At 43.9% G+C, this 20788-nt stretch overlaps 1 protein-coding gene across 2 annotated transcripts in view; it reads left to right on the forward strand.

The window, feature by feature from the left end:
• The window catches only part of PRKAA2 (protein kinase AMP-activated catalytic subunit alpha 2), a 68806-nt gene extending 52708 nt beyond the window's left edge, over positions 1–16098 (forward strand). For both annotated transcript variants that reach the window (XM_027852814.1, XM_027852815.1), the window contains 4 exons: positions 1302–1526; positions 7411–7915; positions 9644–9770; positions 14795–16098. In XM_027852814.1, the coding sequence (XP_027708615.1) occupies positions 1302–1526; positions 7411–7915; positions 9644–9770; positions 14795–15030 (1093 nt within the window). In that variant the 3' untranslated portion in view covers positions 15031–16098. The remainder of the gene's footprint in view (positions 1–1301; positions 1527–7410; positions 7916–9643; positions 9771–14794) is intronic.
• The last annotated feature ends 4690 nt before the right edge of the window (positions 16099–20788 follow it).

Genomic DNA, 20788 nt, shown 5'->3' on the forward strand with positions numbered 1-20788 from the left:
GTATGTGTGAGAGTGAGAAAGAGAATGAGAGTAAAAAGGAATAATAATACTGTAAATGTAAACATAGCTAACCTGTAGGTAAAGATCTAACCCCCAGATGGCACATACGTGCATATTTAAATGTAATCTTAAGCCCAGGTTGCCACTGAGAACAATGAATAATAGGAAGATGTATTCAGGATGAAGTGAGCTAAGTCACTTCTGTAATAGAATCATAGATTGTTAGAGATGGCCAAATCTTAGAGATTATATAAGTCAAATTATCGTCTTATTGTTTTTTAAAATTTCATTTATTTCAGTCAAGATTTATTTTTTCTCCCTTCTACCCCTCTCAAGGAAAAAATTCAACCAGAACCCCTTGTAACAAATATGAATGGTCAAGCCAAAGGAGTTCCCCCATTAGCCACGCGCACTAGTCCGTCTCCTCCTGCCGCCTCTTGAGTCCTCCACTTCTCTGCTGGTTGGGGGTGGGCAGTGTGCTTCATCATCAGATTCTGGCAGCTGTGGTTGGTCCTTGTGTGGATCAGCGTTCTTAAGCCTTTCAGAGCTATTTGTCTTTACAGTGTTGTGTTGTGTATATTGTTACATCGGTCCTGCTCTTCAGGCCCCTTCCCTCTGCTTCATTTCATGCAGCTCTTCCCAGGTTTCTCTGAAACCATCCCTTTCACTATTTCTTACAGAACAGTAGTATCCCTGTGGCATAATTTGTTTAACCATTCCTCAGTGGATGGGTACCCATTTCCTTTGCCACCATGAAAAAAGAGCAGCTGTAAAACATACGTACATCCTTGTGTCCTTTTCCTCTTCTTTGGATCTCTTTGAGGCACAGACTCTGCGGTGGTATGGCTGAGCCAAAAGGCATGCAGGATTCGGTACCTTTTTTGGGGGCTCTCTCGCTTTGTTGTTGCAGTAAGCCCAGAGAGGCAAAGTGAACTTGAAGTACTTAAGAACGGCGCTCTGCCTGCTCTCCTCTTCTGACTGTCCATGGCTGTAGCAGTAAACCCCAAAGGGCTCTCTATATACTTCCACCTACTGGGATTTTGTCGTACCAACTTTTCTTTGAAACAGGCCACGGCTTGGAAGTTGTTTTGTCACGTGAGTCTTTTTGTTACAGCGTTGTTTGTGATTGGATGAGCTCTTCTTGGTGGGAGAACATGTTGACAAAGAGGTTGGTGGCCAAGGAGTTCAAGACGTTGGAATCGACAGTGCTATTTGGTGGGGGTGGTTTTGGGCGGTGGTCCGTGAGTAGAGCCCACCTGCCACGCCCCTCTCAGCGTCCCCCTCCCTCATCTCTCCTTCAGGTTGTACGCGGGGCCTGAGGTTGACATTTGGAGCTGCGGTGTGATTCTGTATGCCCTCCTCTGTGGTACGCTGCCCTTTGATGATGAACACGTCCCAACGTTGTTTAAGAAAATTCGGGGAGGTGTTTTTTACATCCCAGAGTATCTAAACCGTTCTGTTGCTACTCTCCTCATGCACATGTTGCAAGTGGATCCCTTGAAACGAGCAACCATCAAAGATATAAGGTAACTGCTGGTTTTTACTGTGCCCCTTTCAATTCAGTAACCATTGTTAAGAGGATTTTACGTTTTTTGTTACTGCCATCTCAGCCCGGTAGATGGGTATAAATTTCTAGATCTTAGCTTTATTTAAATAAATTAAACACAAAGATATTTGCTGAGTTTAAACTCTTTAAATAGCTGCTGGTGGGCTTGCTGTGGAAGGCTGATATGGGAGAGGCTTTGGAAAGTGCAGTTGCTGGCTTGGCAACCGATGGGGAGAAGCTTTTTATAGTGCCCACATGCCAGGGTGAGGCATTCCCCAATGCATGCATCTCCTCATGTCAGAGCCCTCAGAGGTTTCTTGTTCCTGCCTACCATTTCAGCAGGTGTTGGTTTACAAACAGATTATCTGGACGTATTTCTAGATCCTCATCCTTGACTTACACAAACTAGAATGCCTATTTTAAGACACCTGACCCATGGAGGATGTAAGTGGTGGCTGTAGTATTTGTTTACTGTGTTAACAGTTAGTCTGCCATAACAGTGCTGTGTGTGCTCAATTCGATAAACATTTATGAAGCACCTCTGTGTGCCAGGCAGTGGATATACAAAGAGGAACAACAACATTGTTCCTTCTCTTAGCACAAGGCCTGGCACTGACTGGGTGCTTAATGAGTGCCGTTTGACTTGCCTCTCAGAGATTACAATCCAATGAGAGAATGCTGTGACAGACATTCACAGTGTGATAACAAGGTGGGATGTGATGGGCATGAAGGAGACATCTAGAAAAAAGACCCAGAGGAATACAAGGAAGGTCACTCTCAGCTGGGGGGTGGGTGTGGGGTGGAGAATCAGGGGAAACTTTGCAGATGAACTGGCACCAGCCCTGGCTCTGAAGACAAAAAATTATTTTGGCAGACAGATGAGAAGGTGGCAGGCAGGACAGAGGGGGCATTAGGAGAAAGGCCTATACGATAAAAATTTATAGAGTGCCCACTAGGTGCTAGGCACCATGCCAAGCTCTCTACAAATACAATCTCATTTGATCCTCACAGCAACCCTAGGAAATAGATGCTATTATCTTCCCATTTTACAGTTGAAGGAATTGAGGTACCAGGTTAAGTGACTTGTCCAGGGTCACATAGCTAGTAAGTGTCTGAGGCTGGATTTGAACTTAGGTCTTCCTGACTCTGGGAAGGGAAGGAAAAGTAACATAGGAGCATAGACTCTGGTCTTGGTGCTCTATCCATTAAGCCCCCTAGCTGCCAGCAAGCAGTTGAAGATGAGTGCCTAGAGCTCAGAGCAAATAGTAGAGCTTTAAGAATAAGCCAGGGAGTATTGGGAGTAGAGGTAATTATCAAAATCATGAAAGTGGGCTAGGTCTGCAAGGGAAATGTTGTAAAGTAAGAAACGAGACAAAGTCTTGGGGAAAGACACCCGCCCCCCCCCCACCTTCCTGGTGTGTCTCTGTCTCCCTCCCCCCTCCCCCCTCCTCCTTCTCCTTCTTCCTCTTCTCTCCACCTCCCCTTTCTCCCCCTCCCCCACTTTGTTCCCTCCCATGGTCAGACTCTATCTGGAATATTGTGTTCAGCCATAGGGGTCACAGTTTAGGAATAGCATTGATGAATGGAAGTCAGTCAAAAATGGCAACAGGATTGTGAGGAGACTTGAGATGATGCCTGGCATGGACCAGTCCAAGGGCAAAGTGGTTGTTTAGCCTGAAGAAGAGAAGTGTGAGTAGGGGCACGACCCCTGCTTTCACCTGTGTGCAGGGCTCTTGTGGGGAAGCGGCGCATGATGTGTTCTCTCAGTCCTGGTGGACAGAACTAGGAACACTTGGGGGAGTTTGTTGAAGCCAGCTGCGGCTCGACGTGAGGAAGAACCACGCCATTCAAGCCACCCCAGAGCAGGATGGGCCAGCCCTGGCAGCCCTTCCTGGGTCTTCCCTGGCGGTCTTCCATCCTCAGGGCCAGGCTGGGCCCCATGCTCTTTGAAGCTCGCTCTGACTCGGGCTTCCGCCCACCCCGTTCCCAGCGTCTCACAGTCGTCACCTGCAGAGGTGGTTAGTCAGGAGTGAGATGGGACGTAGATTAGCCTTTTTAGAAATTTAGCAGCAAAGCGGAAGAAAGCCCCAGGAGGAAAGCTTGAGCAGGCAGCAGGCCAAGAAAAGGGTCTTTAAGTATTCCTTTATGAACAGGCCCAACTGCCCTCCCGGCCCCTGGCAGAGCCCAGCCTTCCTCTGAAGCTCAGGGGTGTCCTCCTTCCTCCCCTCCCCACCAGGGTCAGGATCTAAATACAGAGGAAAACAGAGAGGTTCAAGTTGTAAGAGTTAGTTCTGGAGGGGCAGCTAGGTGGTGCAATGGTTGGAGCTCTGGCCTTGGAGTCAGGAGGACCTGAGTTCAAATCCAGCCTCAGACACTTGGCACTTACTAGCTGTGTGACCCTGGGCAAGTCATTTAACCCCAGTTGCCTCTCCAAAAAGCAAAAAAAGGAGTTCTGGAAATGAACACGTCAGAAAGGACCTTTTGAAGGTACGTTATCTGCAAAGGAAGGACCTGACTTTGTAAGACTCGTGCATCTCTGCCTACTGCTGTACACACCAAGACATCTATAAGCAGGAGCTGTCTTTTTTTAAACAACAATTTATAAATTACAATTTCGTTAACTTGTATAAATTTCTAAAATGATGGATAATTTTAGCATTAGGGAAGGGAGGAGGAGGAAACAGAAGGTAAATATGGTGCAATAAATGGTATCAAATATATGGTATAAAACCACCACATATCTCATTCTTCAGCAATATTAACTTTGTAAAGTAACTTGATTTCAGGAATTTAATTTGAGTTATTTTCAAATTTTTGTAACCTTGAAACGTAAGTTGACTTTAGAGTCAATTTTAGAAAGTTTTAAGTGTTGGATTTGTAGCTTTCAGGTATATATATAATCACACACATATACATATATACTTATATATACATATGTACTATATATGTATATTTAAATTTTGTGGAGAAAATCTTGATTTGGCAAGGCATGATTGCATACAAGTCCCTTCTCTTTATTGTAAATTTTTTTTTTTCATTTATTAATTCATTTGGCTTAGATTGGTGGTGTAGTGGGCCTGGAGTCAAGAAGACTCATCTTCATGAGTTTAAATCTGGCCTTAGACACTTACTAGTTGTGTGACCCTGGGCAAGTCACATAACCCTGTTTGCCTCAGTTTCCTCATCTGTAAAATGAGCTGGAGAAGGAAATGGCCAACCAGTCCAGGATCTCTGCCAAGAAAACCCCAAACGGGGTAAAGGAGAGTGGGACACAGCTGAACAACCGGACGGAATGACCTTTCTTGACGTTTACAAATTGCCTGTGGTGCAGGGGCGGGGATTTCTCAGTTTTGAGAGGTGATTTACATAACCTTTCTAGGCTGGATTTCCCATTCTATATCAAAATCAGGGCAGTGTTAGTGAGAGAAAGCCATCTTTCCTGAGAGTTGTTTAATAGTGTGCATGAAGCAAACTGGTTTGAGATTAGTTTCCCGTGGACAGGTAAGCCTCCACAAGACTCATCATCACAGCCAAGCTTATCATAAGTTCTACCCTGTGATCTCGGCACCTACAAACACAGCCTCCATCATTTTTATTCTCATAGACGTGTGGTCGTGGCCAAGGGAGGCTGGACTGGTTCGGTTGGCCCCTGAGAGCAGAAGTAGGGGCGTGGGGCAGGGTGGGGACGGGAGAGGGCAATGGTGCAGAAAGGCAGACTGAGGTCTGAGCTGGAAACAAAACAAAACTTGATACTGATGAGGAAGCATCCAGAAATTAAATGGTAGTCATAGACTGTCAAGAAACAAGACATGAGAATGGAGGTCATGACCTTCAGGATTGGTTGGGAGGAGGAAAACGAGGCATTAAAAGAGGCATGAGGTTTGGTTGGAGAGGTGAGAGAAACCAGCAGAATGCAACATCTCAGGAGAAAGTCCACCAGCATCATCGATCTGGAGTTGGAAGGGACCTTCGAGGCCATTGAGGCCAGGCCCACCCAGAGAGGACAAGCGACTCGTCAGCTTTCCCAGAGCGAGTGTTGGGGCAGGATTCTGAACCCAAGTCTTCCCGATTCCAGTCCCAGCATCCTCTCCAGGGCTTGGGGAGGTTGGGTCAGTAGAGTCGAGTGCCATCAAGAGGTCGAGGAGGATGGCTGAAACGAAGGCCTTAGATCTGACGATTGAGAAGAGAGGTTCAGTGTGTGGAGCGGTGTGAGTGACGGGTAAAGATTGGGAAGGAGTAAAACTAAGTCATAGCAGGTTTTGGAGAATTGGAGTTGCTGATGGCGATGGGTGGTAAGAAACCAGAGATGTCAGCTGTAGGCGGCTTCTTCAAGAACCTTAGCTGGGGGGGTGCAGCTAGGTGGCGCAGTGAATAGAGCTCTGGTCTTGGAGTCAGGAGGATCTGAGTTCAAATCCAGCCTCAGACACTTAGCACTTACTAGCTCTGTGACCCTGGGCAAGTCACTTAACCCCAATTGCCTCAGCAAAAAAAAAAAAAAAAAAAAAGAAGCTTAGCAAGGAAGGGTCAGTGAGGCTGGTACCTAGCTAGTGTGGGAGCATGCAGAGAGCAGCGTGGGGGCAGGGGAGATTTGAGAAAGTGCACGGACGTATGGGAAGAAAAAGCTTCCTGGAGTGGAAGAGACTGAAGGTGCACGAGAGGCGAGTGATGCTTGTTGGAGCAGGATCCTGGAGAGGAGAGAAGGGGTGGATCCAAGGGCAGAGGCGGAGGCCTTAGCTAGAGGAGAAGGAGGGAAAGAGAGAGAGAAGAGGCAGTGGATGTGGGAGAAATGTGGGCAAAAGAAGTATGATTGATGAGGCATGGGTCGTCTGGCCTTAGTCATCTCAATGAAGTAGAAGACTGAGTCATGATCGTGTGTGTGTGTGTGTGTGTGTGTGTGTGTAGTGGGGGACGGCATGGAGGCAAGCACTGGAGTTTTAAGGAGAGGAAGAAGCTTGGGAAAATTGTTGTAGGGAAAGATTCAATTCAGTCATTTTTCAGTCATCTCTGACTCTTCGTGACCCCATTTGTGGTTTGTTTGTTTTTTTTTAATTTTTTTTTTTTTAGCAGAGATGCTGGAGTGGTTTGCCATTTCCTTCTCCAGTTCACTTTATAGAAGAGGAGACTGAGGCAAACAGGGTGAAGTGACTTGCCCAGGGTCACACAGCTAGTAAGTGTCTGAGGCCATATTTGAACTCAGGAAGATGAGTCTTCTTGACTCCAGGCCCAGCGCTCCATCCTCTGTACCACGTAGCTGCCTGTAGGGAAGGATAGGGAGTCATTCATTAAGAGGGGCGATGAGGGATTAGTGAGCAGCAGAGAGAGTCTGGGGAAGGTGGGGCACCATCACTGTGTAGCGGGTTCCACTTTAAAATCAAAGAATACCATGCTTAGTCATTAACGAATATTATTTAGTGCCTGTTGTCATTATGAAGTATTAAATGTTGAGATGCCGATGGATTTGTTCTTACCTTTTGGTTCAAAAGTTCCTTTGATGTTTTAATTACTAGACCCCTTATTACATATTTGAATAATTGTAATTTATGTTAATGAGCCTTTATTATTGAATAATTCTGAATTAGGCCAGGGCCTCCAAAGCACAGCTTACTTTTTGTTGCTGTTGTTGTCATTGGCTCCTGCCGGATGAGGGAAGTCCCTAGACCGCTGCAGGTCAGCTCCTGTTCTTCTCTTTATAGTCTTAGATAGTTTCCTGGGGGCATGGAGATGGTAAGTGATTTAAAGGAGTCACAAAACCAGGATGAACCAAAGGAGAGACTTGAACCCACATCTTCTCGTTGCTGAGCCCCGTTCTCCGTTCTCTCCACGAAGCCACTTTTCCTATTCTCATGACCTTTTATTTTTCCTAGAGAGCATGAGTGGTTTAAACAAGACTTACCCAGTTATTTGTTTCCTGAAGACCCTTCCTATGATGCGAACGTCATCGATGATGAAGCTGTGAAGGAAGTGTGTGAAAAGTTTGAGTGCACAGAGTCGGAGGTGATAAACAGCTTGTACAGTGGAGACCCTCAAGACCAGCTGGCCGTGGCTTACCATCTCATCATCGACAACCGGAGAATCATGAACCAGGCCAGCGAGTTCTACCTTGCCTCCAGCCCGCCCACCGGCTCCTTCATGGATGACAGCACCATGCACATTCCCATCGGGCTGAAGCCGCACCCTGAACGGATGCCACCTCTAGTGTCAGACAGCCCCAAGGCCAAATGCCCGCTGGATGCTCTGAATACCACCAAGCCCAAATCTCTAGCTGTGAAAAAAGCCAAGTGGCACCTGGGGATTCGCAGTCAAAGCAAACCCTACGATATCATGAATGAAGTCTACCGGGCTATGAAGCAGCTGGATTATGAATGGAAGGTAGGACATAGTTGTGATTCCTGACCCTTTCTCATAAATTATTTCCCTGTATGGTGTGTCAGTCTGAGCTGATGAACTGAGTCATGAGGTCAGTGAACAGCAGCACAGTGAGTTACTAGCTGGTGGCATCTTAACTGTGTCTAATTCACATGTACTTAAAATGATTTTAATAGTTTTGGCTAATAAGCCCCGTTCTTATTAATGATGTGCCGTATGCTGCTGCTGCTTCTTCTTCTTCTTCTTCTTCTTCTTCTTCTTCTTCTTCTTTATAATCCTTTCTTTTTGTCAGGGTGGAAAGACAAACATTTCTCTTTACAGAACTGGGCGATGCTGGAAAACTGTCCATATTTCTAATTCTAGTGGAGAATCCCTTGCCAAGTATGTTTATCAACTTGACAACACCTGAGAAAATAGCTCACCTGTTTCAGCCTGAGCTCCAGCAATTGCATGTCCTGAGACTCCACAGATAGTATGTTTTTCTTTTTTCTTTCTTTAAAGGATTCACTTGCTAGGAGGCTGTGGCAGTGAGTGTGTGGACAGCATACCTATTACCCCCTCCCCCCCAGGCCATTGGTTTTGCCTTCAGGGGATGGATGCTTTTCTCTCTGTTGAGAAAACCTGACAGATTTTCAGGTGCATATGATTTGCACACTCTCAGCACAAATTTTGCCATTAAAAGTAAAAAAAAAAGCCAAATTGTTCTTGATTGATTCAGATTCCATTCAAATACTTGTCAAATGCATTTTATCATTTTAGAAAGCCATTTTCCATTTCCCTTTGGGAATTAATAATGACACTTTCCTTATTTCTTTCAATAAAAAATGAAAAGGAAGAAATGATCTAAAATTTGCCATATGCTTAATTGATTTGTTTGAAGAAAGAAATACTATTTGTTTCAATATTTATACATTTATATATGTGGATCAATAATTTTTTGAAACTCTTTCAAAGAGCTCTCTTAAATTCTTCCCCCATCTCTTTTCTGAGTAGAATGAGAAAGGTGGTAGGTAGAGAGTTCTTTCCTTCTTGTTTCATCTAAAAAGGAATATCATTATTTTTAAAATTCCTTTCTAAAAATGAGCTTATTTTTCCCAATTGATTTGGTAATTCTCTTTAATTTTTTTGACTTCATTTATTCATATGATATATGCTTTATGTTGTTGGTGGGTGGTAACATTTTGAAAAATGAGGTATATTTCTTCCCTTCTAATAATGATGATAGTAATAAATAATTAGAGCTAGCATCTATACAAGTGTTTTTACAAATATTATCTCTTTTGATCCTTACTAGGTGAGGTGCTGTTGTTTTCCCCCATATTTTAGATGAGGAAATTGAGGCAGACAGAGGTTGAATGGCTTGCTAGAGCCTCAAAGCTAGTGAATGTCTAAGACTGGATTTGAGCTCAGGTCATCCTGATCCTAGACCTAGCATTCTGTCCAATGCATCAGCACACAGCATTATTCCACGATCCTGTGATTTAATATATGTTCCTTATGAGTTGGACTTTAAGGCCTTTTCTCATTGCAGCTCAAGGGTAGATGGAGGGAGTGTGGCAGCAGAGGGGAGTCTGAGAATAGCCTGAGAAAATATCCTATAGAACTGAAAGGTTATTTAAGAATGTTTTTTTCCTTATTGACAGTGCATTCTAAACATTTCTCATAGAGTAAAGGGGAAGCATTGCATTTTCTGTACTCATCCTTTACCTAAAAGAAGGTTCCATGTTGTAGGTGGTGAATGCGTATCATCTTAGAGTAAGAAGAAAGAACCCCATGACTGGCAATTATGTGAAAATGAGCCTTCAGCTATACCAGGTGGACAATCGAAGTTACCTTCTGGACTTCAAAAGTATCGATGGTAAGGAGGCCATGCTGGCCAGGGTCTGACTCCCGCTCAGGCACCCCGTGGGAGGGAGTTTGGCAGCAATTTAGTGTATTAAAACCTCACACCTGTATAAGGACAGCGTGTTGGCGTGGAGAGTGGAAGGAGAAGGCCGTTTGGAGTCAGGATCTGAGTTCAGACCCCGATTGCCTTTTTACTTAATGTTTCTGGTCTGTGATTTCTTCATCCATGAAGGAAGTGCTTGGGTTAGATGGCCTTCCCAGTTCCTTCCAGCTCTGAGAATGGCATCTGCCATCCGTGATTGTGTGCTCTCTAACCAAAGAAACACAGAATGGAAGGAGGTTCAAAGAAATGAAAAGCACCCTTCAGGTCTGGAAAATGACAGTCTTTCACAAGAATTCTGAATAGGCATAAAATCAGATGGGAGCTGCCTCGGTGTACACACAACGGTGCCCACAAAGGCATCTGTGTTATCTTCATCTCTCTTCCCGAGACTTTTACACGGAGAAGGCTCTTGTAGGGGGATCCAGCGGTTGGTGCAGGTGTGGGAGGGGATGACCTCCGGGGCTCCTTTCAGCTCTGAAATTCTGGCATTTCCTGTACTTCACTGGCACACTTGCTGTGCTCTGCTGCTAATCGCTTTGTCTCCTCTCTTTAAAAACCCATCTCTGCAGTTCTGGGCAAGAATTCCTTTTGTAGTCATTGTCCTTGCTCATCAAGCATGTGCAGCACAACCTTCAGCGCTGAAAGGCCCCTCCCTCCTGAGGCAGCCGCTTCTCCTCTGGGGTCTGCTCTTGGCTTGTTAGGAAGTTTTCCCTTATGACTTCTACCCCTGAGTGGATGGGGTCCTCTCCAAGACCAAGCAGAACAACTCATGTGCAAGCCCTTCAGATACCTGAAGGATATCTTCATGTGACTCCTTAGTCTTCCATTCTCTAGGCCAGGGGTGGGGAGCATGTGGCCCTCTAGGTCCTCAAGCGTGGCCCTTTGACTGAATCCAAACTTCACAGAACAAGTCTCCTTAGTAAAAGGATTTGTTCCGTAAAACTTGAACTTGGTCAAAAGGCTGCACCCAAGGACCTAGAAGGCTACATGTGGCCTTGAGGCCACAGGTTCCCTACCCCTGCTCTAGGCTTTCAGTGGATACTCTTTTTTTTGGGGGGGGGGGGGGGGGATTCAGGTTTCTTCACCAGACCCTGGCCAGTTTCTGTTTATGCGCCATCTTGTCAATGATATTTAGAAAATGCAATATCTAGCCTTGACTAGAGGACCTCAGAGGGGCTGAGTACATCCATCCCTTTGGGATGCTGTCCTTCTGTTAATATACCCTAAAATCACCTAGATCTTTTGTGGCTTCCACATTGCACTGTAGACTCAGAGTGAGTTTGCAATTCACTAAAATCCCCATTTATTCTTTATTAATTGTTGTATAATCATACCTCCTTTTTGCTATACTCAGGCATTTAGTTTTTTTACATCCAGGTTTTTCCTTTATATTTATCATTACTTAATTTTAAGATTCATTGCATAGTTCTAGGTCTTTCTGGATCCTGACTCTGCCAACTAATATGTTCGCTAGCCTCCTCAGCTCCACGTTACCCACAGGTTGGTTAAACATGCTCTCTTCTTTATTAAGATATTGACCACAGCAGGGCCAGTGACTCCGGAGGCCTTCTTCCATGTTGGCATGGACCATGCATCCTTGATCCAGTCATCCAACCAGTCTTGTTCACAAGCAGTGCTTCCCTGAAGGTCAGGTGTAAGCTCTCCATAGCATTCCTCTCCTCTATCACCAGTGAGACCCGATCAGAAAAGAAAATGGTGTTGGTTTGTCATAAACCCTTGCTAGTTTATGGCAATCCTCGATTTCCTTTCTAGCTACTCACAAACTCTCTCTTTAATGCTCAGTTTCAGATTTCTCTCGGAATCAAATTCAGACACCTCAAACTGTGGCAGAAGAATCTGCTCTCTTCTCTTTTTCAGCATTAGCGTGCTAGCCTGTGGCACCTAGCGCTTTCATGATTTTTCAAAGATCATTTGCAGAAACTCAGCAATCACATCTTCAAGTTCTTTTGGTACCAAGGGATATTGTTTGTCCACACCTATTGAGTCAACATCATTGAGGGGAATAAAGGTGGTGTTCTCTTACCACCTCCTCATATCCTTACATATCTTGGGTTCCAATTCCCTGCTGACCGTTCTCCCTCCCCCATATCTACCAGTATTACGATCATTTTCTTTGGTAATAAAAAAAAAACACAGAAGCCAAATTAAAATGGAGTAGTTCTTCTTTCTAGTTTGATCACATATATCATCTCATCCATCCAGAGCCCCTCTTTGATCTGTTACAAAGTCCTTTTGATTCTTGGCATTCCTCTTACCTCTCAGCTCATTCGGAGTTTAGGGATTCTGGCATTCTTATAGGATCCTGTCCCTCATATAATTACTCTTAATTCTTTACTCTTCCTTCGGTCTTTTGTGCATGCCTTTTAAAAACTTACTTGATTGCTGTGTTTTCAGTGCATTCATACCAGAATCTTTCGACAGCTAATACTTTTCTTACTTAGTGGAAGAATTTATGCTGGTCAGTGGAATTTCATTTTTGAGTGCATCCCATCCCTCTTGAGCCAATTTGCTCTGTAGAGTTTTAGTCGTTCAGTTTTCTTTTTTGAAACCTTCCCTCCCCAAATCTAGGCACCTCGTCAGACTCTGTTTAGCTTTCTTCTCTGCATATGTCCTGGATGCAGGCCTGGAGCTCTCCTTGCTCATCTCTGCTCCAATGGTGGATGACTTTTCTTGTTGTAAATGGGTCTTTTATGGCTCCTTTTTTTTACCATTATCACTAACAAACAAGAATGCAGATGACATTTGTGAGTTAATTTTGTGTTTTGTGGCTTTGCCAAGTTTGTTACCTTTCCCACTAAGCAAAACTCTTCCATCCTTCCCTGTTGTGACTGAAGGTAGCATCATCCTCCTCGTCTCTCAAGTTTGCATCCTCAGCATTCTACATGACTCCTCACGTATCTAATCATTTGCCCAATTTTGCCATACCCGCCTCCAGAACATCTCTTTATCTGTTCTCTTCTCACTACTCTAACAGACTCTCATCACCTTTTACCTGGATCATTGCAATGACCTGAATGATAAGAGATTTTAAATCATCACCATCACCATCATAGCTGATCTTTTTTTTTTTTTTTTTTTTTGCATGAACATTGACTCATGCACTCATCACAATAATCCTGGGAGGTGGGTATTGCAGTCCTTTTTTATGTGAGGAATCTTAACTTTAGAGAAGCTCAGTGGTTTGCTAATGATAACAACCGTTACTAATTGTGGGAGTAGGATTTGAACTCAGAGTTCTCCTAACTCCAAGGCTGGAGCTGTTTCTAGTCAAGTTAGTACACATTTATTAAGCATCTGCTGAGGATACAAAGAAAGGCAAAACCCCAAAACCATCCCAGTCCCTGCTCTCAAGGGTCTCATGAGGAGACAACATGTAAACAACTCTGTACAAGCAAGAGATTACAAAATAAATTGGGGAAGTCTCGGGGAAGGAATTAAGATTAAGGAGAACTTGGAAAGGTTTTGTGTAGATGGTGAGACTTTGAGACTTAAAGGAAGCCGGGGGCACAGAGGCTGGAAGACAGCGTCCAGGCAGGAGGGAAAGTGCTTTGAGTCCAGGGACGTAGTTTTGTGTTTGAGGGACAGCAGGGAGACTGGATCGTAGAGTACGTGGAAGCGAGTGAGGTGTGAGGAGACCGGAAAGGTAGGATGGGGCCAGGTGTGAAGGGCTTTGAAAGTCAAGCGGAGGACTGTATATTTGATCATCAAGGGAATAGGAAGCCATCAGAGTTTATTGAATGGGAGTGGTGTGATGTGGTCAGACCCGTGCTTTCGTGAGATGAATGAGGACTGTATACAGCGTGGACTGGAGCGTGGAGAGGCATGTTGGGGGGTATCAACCTGAAGGCCGTTGTCATGGTCCAGGAGGGTGATTGAGGGCCTGCACCAGTATGGTGGCAGGGTCAGACAGAGAGGAGGTCACATTAGAAGAGTTTGACCAGATTGGATATGGGAGATGAGAGAAGGGATGGAGGATGGCACTGAGGCTGTAAGCCACGGGATTGTCCAGACGGTGATAGGTCCCCTTTACAGTCGTGGGGATATTAGCAAGATGGAAGGATTTAGGAGGAAAGGCGAGTTCAGTTTTGGACATGTTGAGTTTGAGATGTCTATGGGACATCTCGTTTATGATGTCTAATAAGCAGTTGGAGATCCTAGTCTGGAGGTCAACAGAAACGTTGTGACTGGACAAGCAGATCTTAAGAGTCATCAGCACATAGATGATAATTGAAACCATGGGAACGGATGAGGTCACCCGAGTGAAATAGTATAGAGTGAGAAAAGAAGAGGACCCCAGACAGAGCTTTGGGGGACCCCCACTGTTAGCTGGAATGACCTGAATAAAGAGCCAGCAGAGGAGACGAAGGAGGAGGAGTGCTTTGACATGTAGGAGGAAAACCAAGACAGAGTACTGCCACGAAATCCTAGGGAGGGGAGAGTATAAAGGAGAAGAAGGTCATCAGAGTATCAAAGGCTGCAGAGAGGTCAAGGAGGATGAGAACGGAGAAATTAGATGTAACAAGTAAGGGATCATTAGTAACTGTGGAAAGAGCAGTTTCAGTTGAATGAGAAGGTCAGAAGCCAGACTTTGAGTTAAGAAGAGAGCGAGAGGAAAAAAGTAGAGGCTCCTATTGTAGGTGGCTTTCCCAAGGAGTTTAGCCACGAAGAGCAAGAGGGATGTAGAAGGAAACCTAGCAGAAACGGGTGGATCTCATTTCCACTCAACAAGCCACTTCCAAGCATGGTCGATATTTGTGAATTCTCATAACGTATAGAAATCCCAGCAATTCAGAGTGGTGTCTTTTCTGGTGGATTTCTTTGTTCATTTACTGTCTTGATTTTACCTCATCCTCAGAAAAGGACCCTAAGAATGAGGTGTCTCATGGTCGTTTGTGTTCATTTGTACGTTTCAGATGATGTCGCGGAGCAGAAGTCTGGGTCTTCGACGCCTCAACGTTCGTGTTCTGCGGCTGGCTTACACAGACTGAGGCTGAGCTTCGATTCGACCGCAGCCGACTGCCCTTCTCCCGGTGGATCCCTGAGCAGCTCCTTGACAGGAAGCGTGCCTTCTATAACACCGCGCCTGGGCAGCCACACCATGGACTTTTTTGAAATGTGCGCCAGTCTGATCACTACGTTAGCCCGCTGATGCTGATTCGCCACCGGTCTCTGTCCTTGTGTTATTGCACTGTGAAGATCAAAGTTGTTCTTTTAAATTATTATCTCCTATTCTGGATAGCTTATACACCACAATACAAACTGAGAGTTGTATCCCCTAGGGACACCCATTCCCATGTTGATCATTGAGTAGACTGACATTTTATCTATTTTGCTCATGGTAAATTCACATAGGTAATATATTTGATAGGTAAATAGCAATGGAAGTGATTGTGGTTTTAAAGTAGTGGGTTCATGTGTAAGCTGATTGGTAGCCTCCTTCTGAAGATGGAGCCTTGTTTATGGGGATTTGGCAGCATCATTTCACCGTAGTTTTCAATCTGGGTACATCAGGGGGGCTGCACAACCCTTGCTAGGTGGTGAGGTGTTTTGAGCCCTCCCACTTATCTTCTGGTTACTGTGATAAGTCCTTATTGAGCACCTACTGTACGTAAAGATGTATGCAGAGCCCAGCAAGACTTTCTTTTCATAGTTTATCCAGCAATCATTAGTCTGGTGTTGAGAATTTGAGAGGAGAGAGCTCGCTAGCTGGAATTTCAGGGTCAACATTCTCCTGGTCTAGACAAATCTCCTGCAGGGCAGCGGGGCAGGTTTATGCTTCTGCAGCAGGTTACTGCTGTTCCAGGGAAGTCGCTGTATTTGAAAAGGTCCTTTGACCATCTTTGCACACCCATCTCAGGGTTGTTAATATCTAGCTTTCCAGAGTGGGGATTTCATTTTGGAAACTTTTTTAAGTTTTCAAGGACTGTAGGGAATGCCTTGAATTATCGCCATTTCACTTGTGAGGTCTTTCTTCCAAGTTTCACAGCATGACTTTGAAACCTCATTCCCCTTCCCTTGTACAAATTGACCTTTGCTTTATTTCTTCTTTTATACTTCTTTAATAATAGTGAAACAGACCCTTAAATGAGAGAGCATCTCCCCTTAAAAGAGAATGCTTACCTCCGGTCACACATTTGGCTGCTTGGGGAACCTCTGAATTCTACCAAGCCAGCCCTTCCTTTGAAGTTGGATTTCTTTCTCTGCCTGCCCCTCCCTCCCCACCCTGCTTTTGCTCATTATTTCATCTCTCCTCAATACTGGACTGAGTTTTCAGATTTTTCTGAAGATCCTAATTTGTTCTGTGTCTTGGTTACTATCCTTTTGATTTGAGAACAAGTTTTCCAACTTACGGACTTCAGGTTTGGAATTGAGGACTTCCAAAGCTTGATAGGCTGTGGAACTGATAGGGAAGGGAGACTTTCAACCCATTTTGTCCTTCATTACATGTCTAGATCTCTATCTGATGTAGATAGATATATATATACACACGTATATATATATATACACACATATATACACACACACATACGTTTATGTATATTTCATTGGGATTTTTACTTTCCCTTTCTAAGTAAGAAAAAAATTAATTTCTTTCTCTAGTTCTCACATGTATCTACTCTTTATTTCTTTTTGTTCAGTGCTCCTGTCTAGTACTGAGTGTGTCACCTTTCACCTGACTCATCCTTGCAAGATATAACACTGTAAAGCATCCAGCGGTGAAATGAAACGCGGCATTGCTTTTAGGGATTATGTTTGTCAAACATCTTGCATCCTCCACCAAGAACCAAATGAAGGTTTGATATCATTTTGCCATTATAAGAATGGTGCATATATTTATCCTGAAATATTAGCCAAGTCAGGGATTGTTATGGGTTAACAATATAGCATGATGTTTTGTAGGACTTTAAAAAATGCTTTAAATATTTTGTAAATGATTTGATTTTTAGATTCCAAATATGGATTTTTTTAACGCAAAAGTGAACAATATTGTTATTACTACTGTTTTTGTAATTATTTTGGTTAAATAGAGAGCTACTGGAAAGATTGCCATCTAGTGGCAATTTAGGATAATTGTTTTTGCTTCAAGCACCCAGTGGTTATTGGGCGTGATTCAGGCTTTGCTTGCCAAAGTGGGGTCTTTCCTGCCCCTACACATTTCAAAATCTCAATGGACAATTTTGCTTTTAGGAAGAAGAGTTGTCATATTTCCAGCTCACTGCTGAGGGGATGAGCCTGGTGGCTGTAAAATACTAGAATGAGAAGTTAATCCAATCAAGAGCCAAAGCCTGCAGGAGTTCTGAATGTGGAAACCTGCAGAAATAGAGCCAGTCATCCCCCGGTGACCAGGCCTTTATTGAACATGTGTTAGGTGCTAGGCTTTGTGCGAGGCACTGGTGATCCAGGGAGAACCCAAATAGCAGGAGCTCACCTTGTATTGGGGACGTATCCTGTGCGCTTCTAGGGAAAGACAAAATCTTTACCAAGTATAAGTGCAAGGTATTGCGGTGGCTGTAAGGGGAGGCCATGGCAGAAGGGGCTGGGGTGGGGGAGGGGGTGTCAGGAAAGGCCTGAGGCAGGAGGTGGATTGAGAGGGAGTTGGGAAGAAACTGAGGGATTTGGACAGGTGGAGGTGAGGATGGAATGTGTTCCAGTCACAGGAGGCACTACTACAATCATATTAAGACTACAGTGTATCTGTTAATCCAGATTTTGAACAAATTCATTCACATAAAATTGACTTTAAAATGGGTATTAATGTTTTTTAGCACTTTTTGAATATTTAGGAACGTCTCATGTTTTCTCTCATATACCTAATCATGAAGCAGCTACTATTGTAAGGTACTCCAAGCGCTAGAAACAACCCTGTAATTAGATTTCAAGAACCGAGGTCCAAATCCCAGATCATCTTCCTACTCCCTGCGCGATCTTTCTAGGCAAAGCCCTGAACCTCTTTGGGCTGTTGTTTCCTTACCTGAAACATGAAGGAATTTGCTTGCTCAGGGCCCTTCTGGGTTTAATTTCTATACCCTTTGACTCTTTGGACAATTGTTCTAAGTCTTGTGGGCAGTAATCCAGTAATCCTTGGTTTTAGGGTGAGACCGTCCAATGGGAAGCCTAGTGAATATAGTAATCTCACTGGTAGGAATAATATCTCAGAGTTGTCAGTCAGAGTGGGACTCAGGGAAGTTGTTCTGTTGCCCACATTGTAGGAAAGGGGAGGAGCCGTGGGTCATCAGCCTCACCTACTTGTGTGGGGGATGTGATTCTTTTTTATTCAGTCCTTCCTATAGCTGGTTTTTGTGGCAGTCAGTCTGGCGCAGGAACAGTCAATCTGAGGTATCCCAATTCTGACTCCTGATGGCTGCCAGACTCAAGTTTAGTAGCAGAAGCCGTATGTCTGGTAGTCTAAGCCTTGACTTCGTGGTTAAAATACTAATCTGACTGGTACTCCAAGACCATCACTGGCCCAGATGATAACGGTAAGGCTTTTGGAGCTTCAAAGATTGAGTTAAAACTTGGTCCGGTCTTGATTTCCATTTTCGATTAGAGATGATCGTCTCCTAAATCACATTCAATTGATTTCATCACAGAATCTTAGTATCATAGACAAATGTTTGTCTTGAGCAATTGCTGGACTAAAGAATTAATACGGATTCACAGCTACTGGGATTTCAATTCTCTATGGACCTAGGGATTTCCCAGTGGCCTTTGAGGTCTTCACAGGGAAGACTGGTAGCTGCTCCCTCACTGGGGATGCTGTTGAGGAGTATCATGCTTGAGGTAAGGAGTGGACCAGGGGACTTTGGAAGTCCCTTTTGTCTCAAAGAGTTTATGACGTTTCATATGTTAAAAATAACCAAAGAGAACATTGTTCGGGTGTGGAATTAAATCATCTCTTATCATATTCCTATGTAATCAGTCAGACTTTATCCACGATTTAGGAATTGGAAGTTCACGAGGATGTGTCCTTCATACGTTACTGAAAGTTTACATCTGGAATACGGTGTTGGCCTGAATCCTAACATAGCCTGGTTCAGATTAAAGGAGATTCGCAGGTGGGGGACACAGTGAGGAAGAGAGCTACTTCCATTCACCAGCCCAAACCCAGATAGTTCGGTGGCTTAAGCCAACTACAAGTGGCAGTCCTTCTGTGTCAGGGTGTTGGCCGTGTGAAACGCCATCCTCCAGTGATGATGATGGAATAGGAATGGCATTTCTGTAATGATTTAGGAGGCAGCATGAGCTAGGGGATAGCCAGCCTTAGAATCCGGAAGGTCTGGGTTCAGGTCCTGCTCCCGACTCATACTGAGTGGGTGATACTAGGCCAGTCTCTTAAGGTCTTAGTCATCTAGGTTATTCTGAGACTGAGAAACTGCAGAGCAGATGTTAATTTGCAATGGCAGAGGGAGTTTCCTCTCCGGTCACTGTCTTCACCATTGGCGTTACAGACCTGGTCCAAAAATCATAAACACACACCTATATAAATTCCATACTTGATGATTTACAATATGCTGTCAGATACTCTCCTAATTCATCGATGTAGAAGTCGTCCAGTGGAATTATGTAATCCTTGTGACTGTTTTGTCCAGCCAGCCTATACTCAGGAAATGCAAATTACTTTAAATATTAACCTAGGCATGGCATATCTGGGAAAGTAAATCTGATTTGATATAATAGGAAATGATCATCAGGCATTCCATAGCTGTAAATGATTTTGGATCAGATCCTCTTAGAGTTAATCTGTATTTTCCATTAGTGTAGATAACTGAATGAGCTGAATCTCATGTTTGGTGTTACCTTCTGCCCTTGAATTTGATTTTTTCACAAAGTATGACTTACATTCATACTTTAAAATTACCTGGCTACTTACATCTTTATTCACCAGCTAATACTGCATGCCTCCTTACAAAAGAAGATAGAGGTTTTTATTGGTAGATTTTCCTTTACAAAATTCCATCCTTTCCAAGACCAAGGGTCTAGGACCTACTGGAAGACCCACCCCCTCTGTTCTGGCATTTCTTTTCCCATGAGTCTTATGGCAGTCTTTTGCCATGGTGAAATTTACTTCCTTCAGCAGTTTTCCTTAGGGTAGGCTGTGTACTTTGCTGAATAGATTGATGAAGGGTTGATGCTGGCTTCCTTCATCTATAAAAATAAAAGGGAAGGAACAGGACCAGATCATCCCTAAAGTTCCTTTCAGCTTGAAAACTGTGTCTTTTCATAGCAGTGATTGCTAGAGCTATGACAGACATGAAGCTGTATAGTACAGTACAGATAACGCTAAGACCTGTGTTTTGCTAGGAGCTGTATATAAAATATATAATACTTGAATCTTTTGTAAATAAAATCATCCTCCAGAATGCCAATGGCAGAACCATCTCAGTGAGCCAGACTTTGCCTGGAAGCATCATCTACTCAGCAGATTCCATAGGAAACCAACCGTCCTGAATTTGGATGAAGGGATAGGGAAGGCTGCTCAGAAGAGGGAAGGAACAGCAGCTTCCCTTGGTGGAGCACTTAAAGATTTGAAGGCACTTTTCATGTCTGAATTGTGTACTGGAAAAAGAAAATGCACTTTTATGCTTTTAGTAGCACAAAGCAGAGGGCAAACAGTGGTGTCCGACTTAGTTCCTTGGGGAGAGCATTAACAGTTTAATACGAATAATATAATTGAATCATCATGAATAAGAACAATTGATCTTTGTCAAACCAAGCGTTTATAAATAGGATATATGAAGAGTTGAAATCTTATTTGTGAAACAGAAATCTTGAGCCCTTGGCCAATGGCCATCCAGACTCCCAGCTTAGGCCATGCAGTCTTTTGTCCAGTTTATTTCATAATCAGATTAACAAGGGTGTGTGTGTGTGTGTGTGTGTGTGTGTGTGTGTGTGTGTGTGTGTGTATG

Source organism: Vombatus ursinus, unplaced genomic scaffold, assembly GCF_900497805.2.
Source record: "Vombatus ursinus unplaced genomic scaffold, bare-nosed wombat genome assembly UNPS02009824.1, whole genome shotgun sequence".
Taxonomy (NCBI): Eukaryota; Metazoa; Chordata; class Mammalia; order Diprotodontia; family Vombatidae; genus Vombatus; species Vombatus ursinus.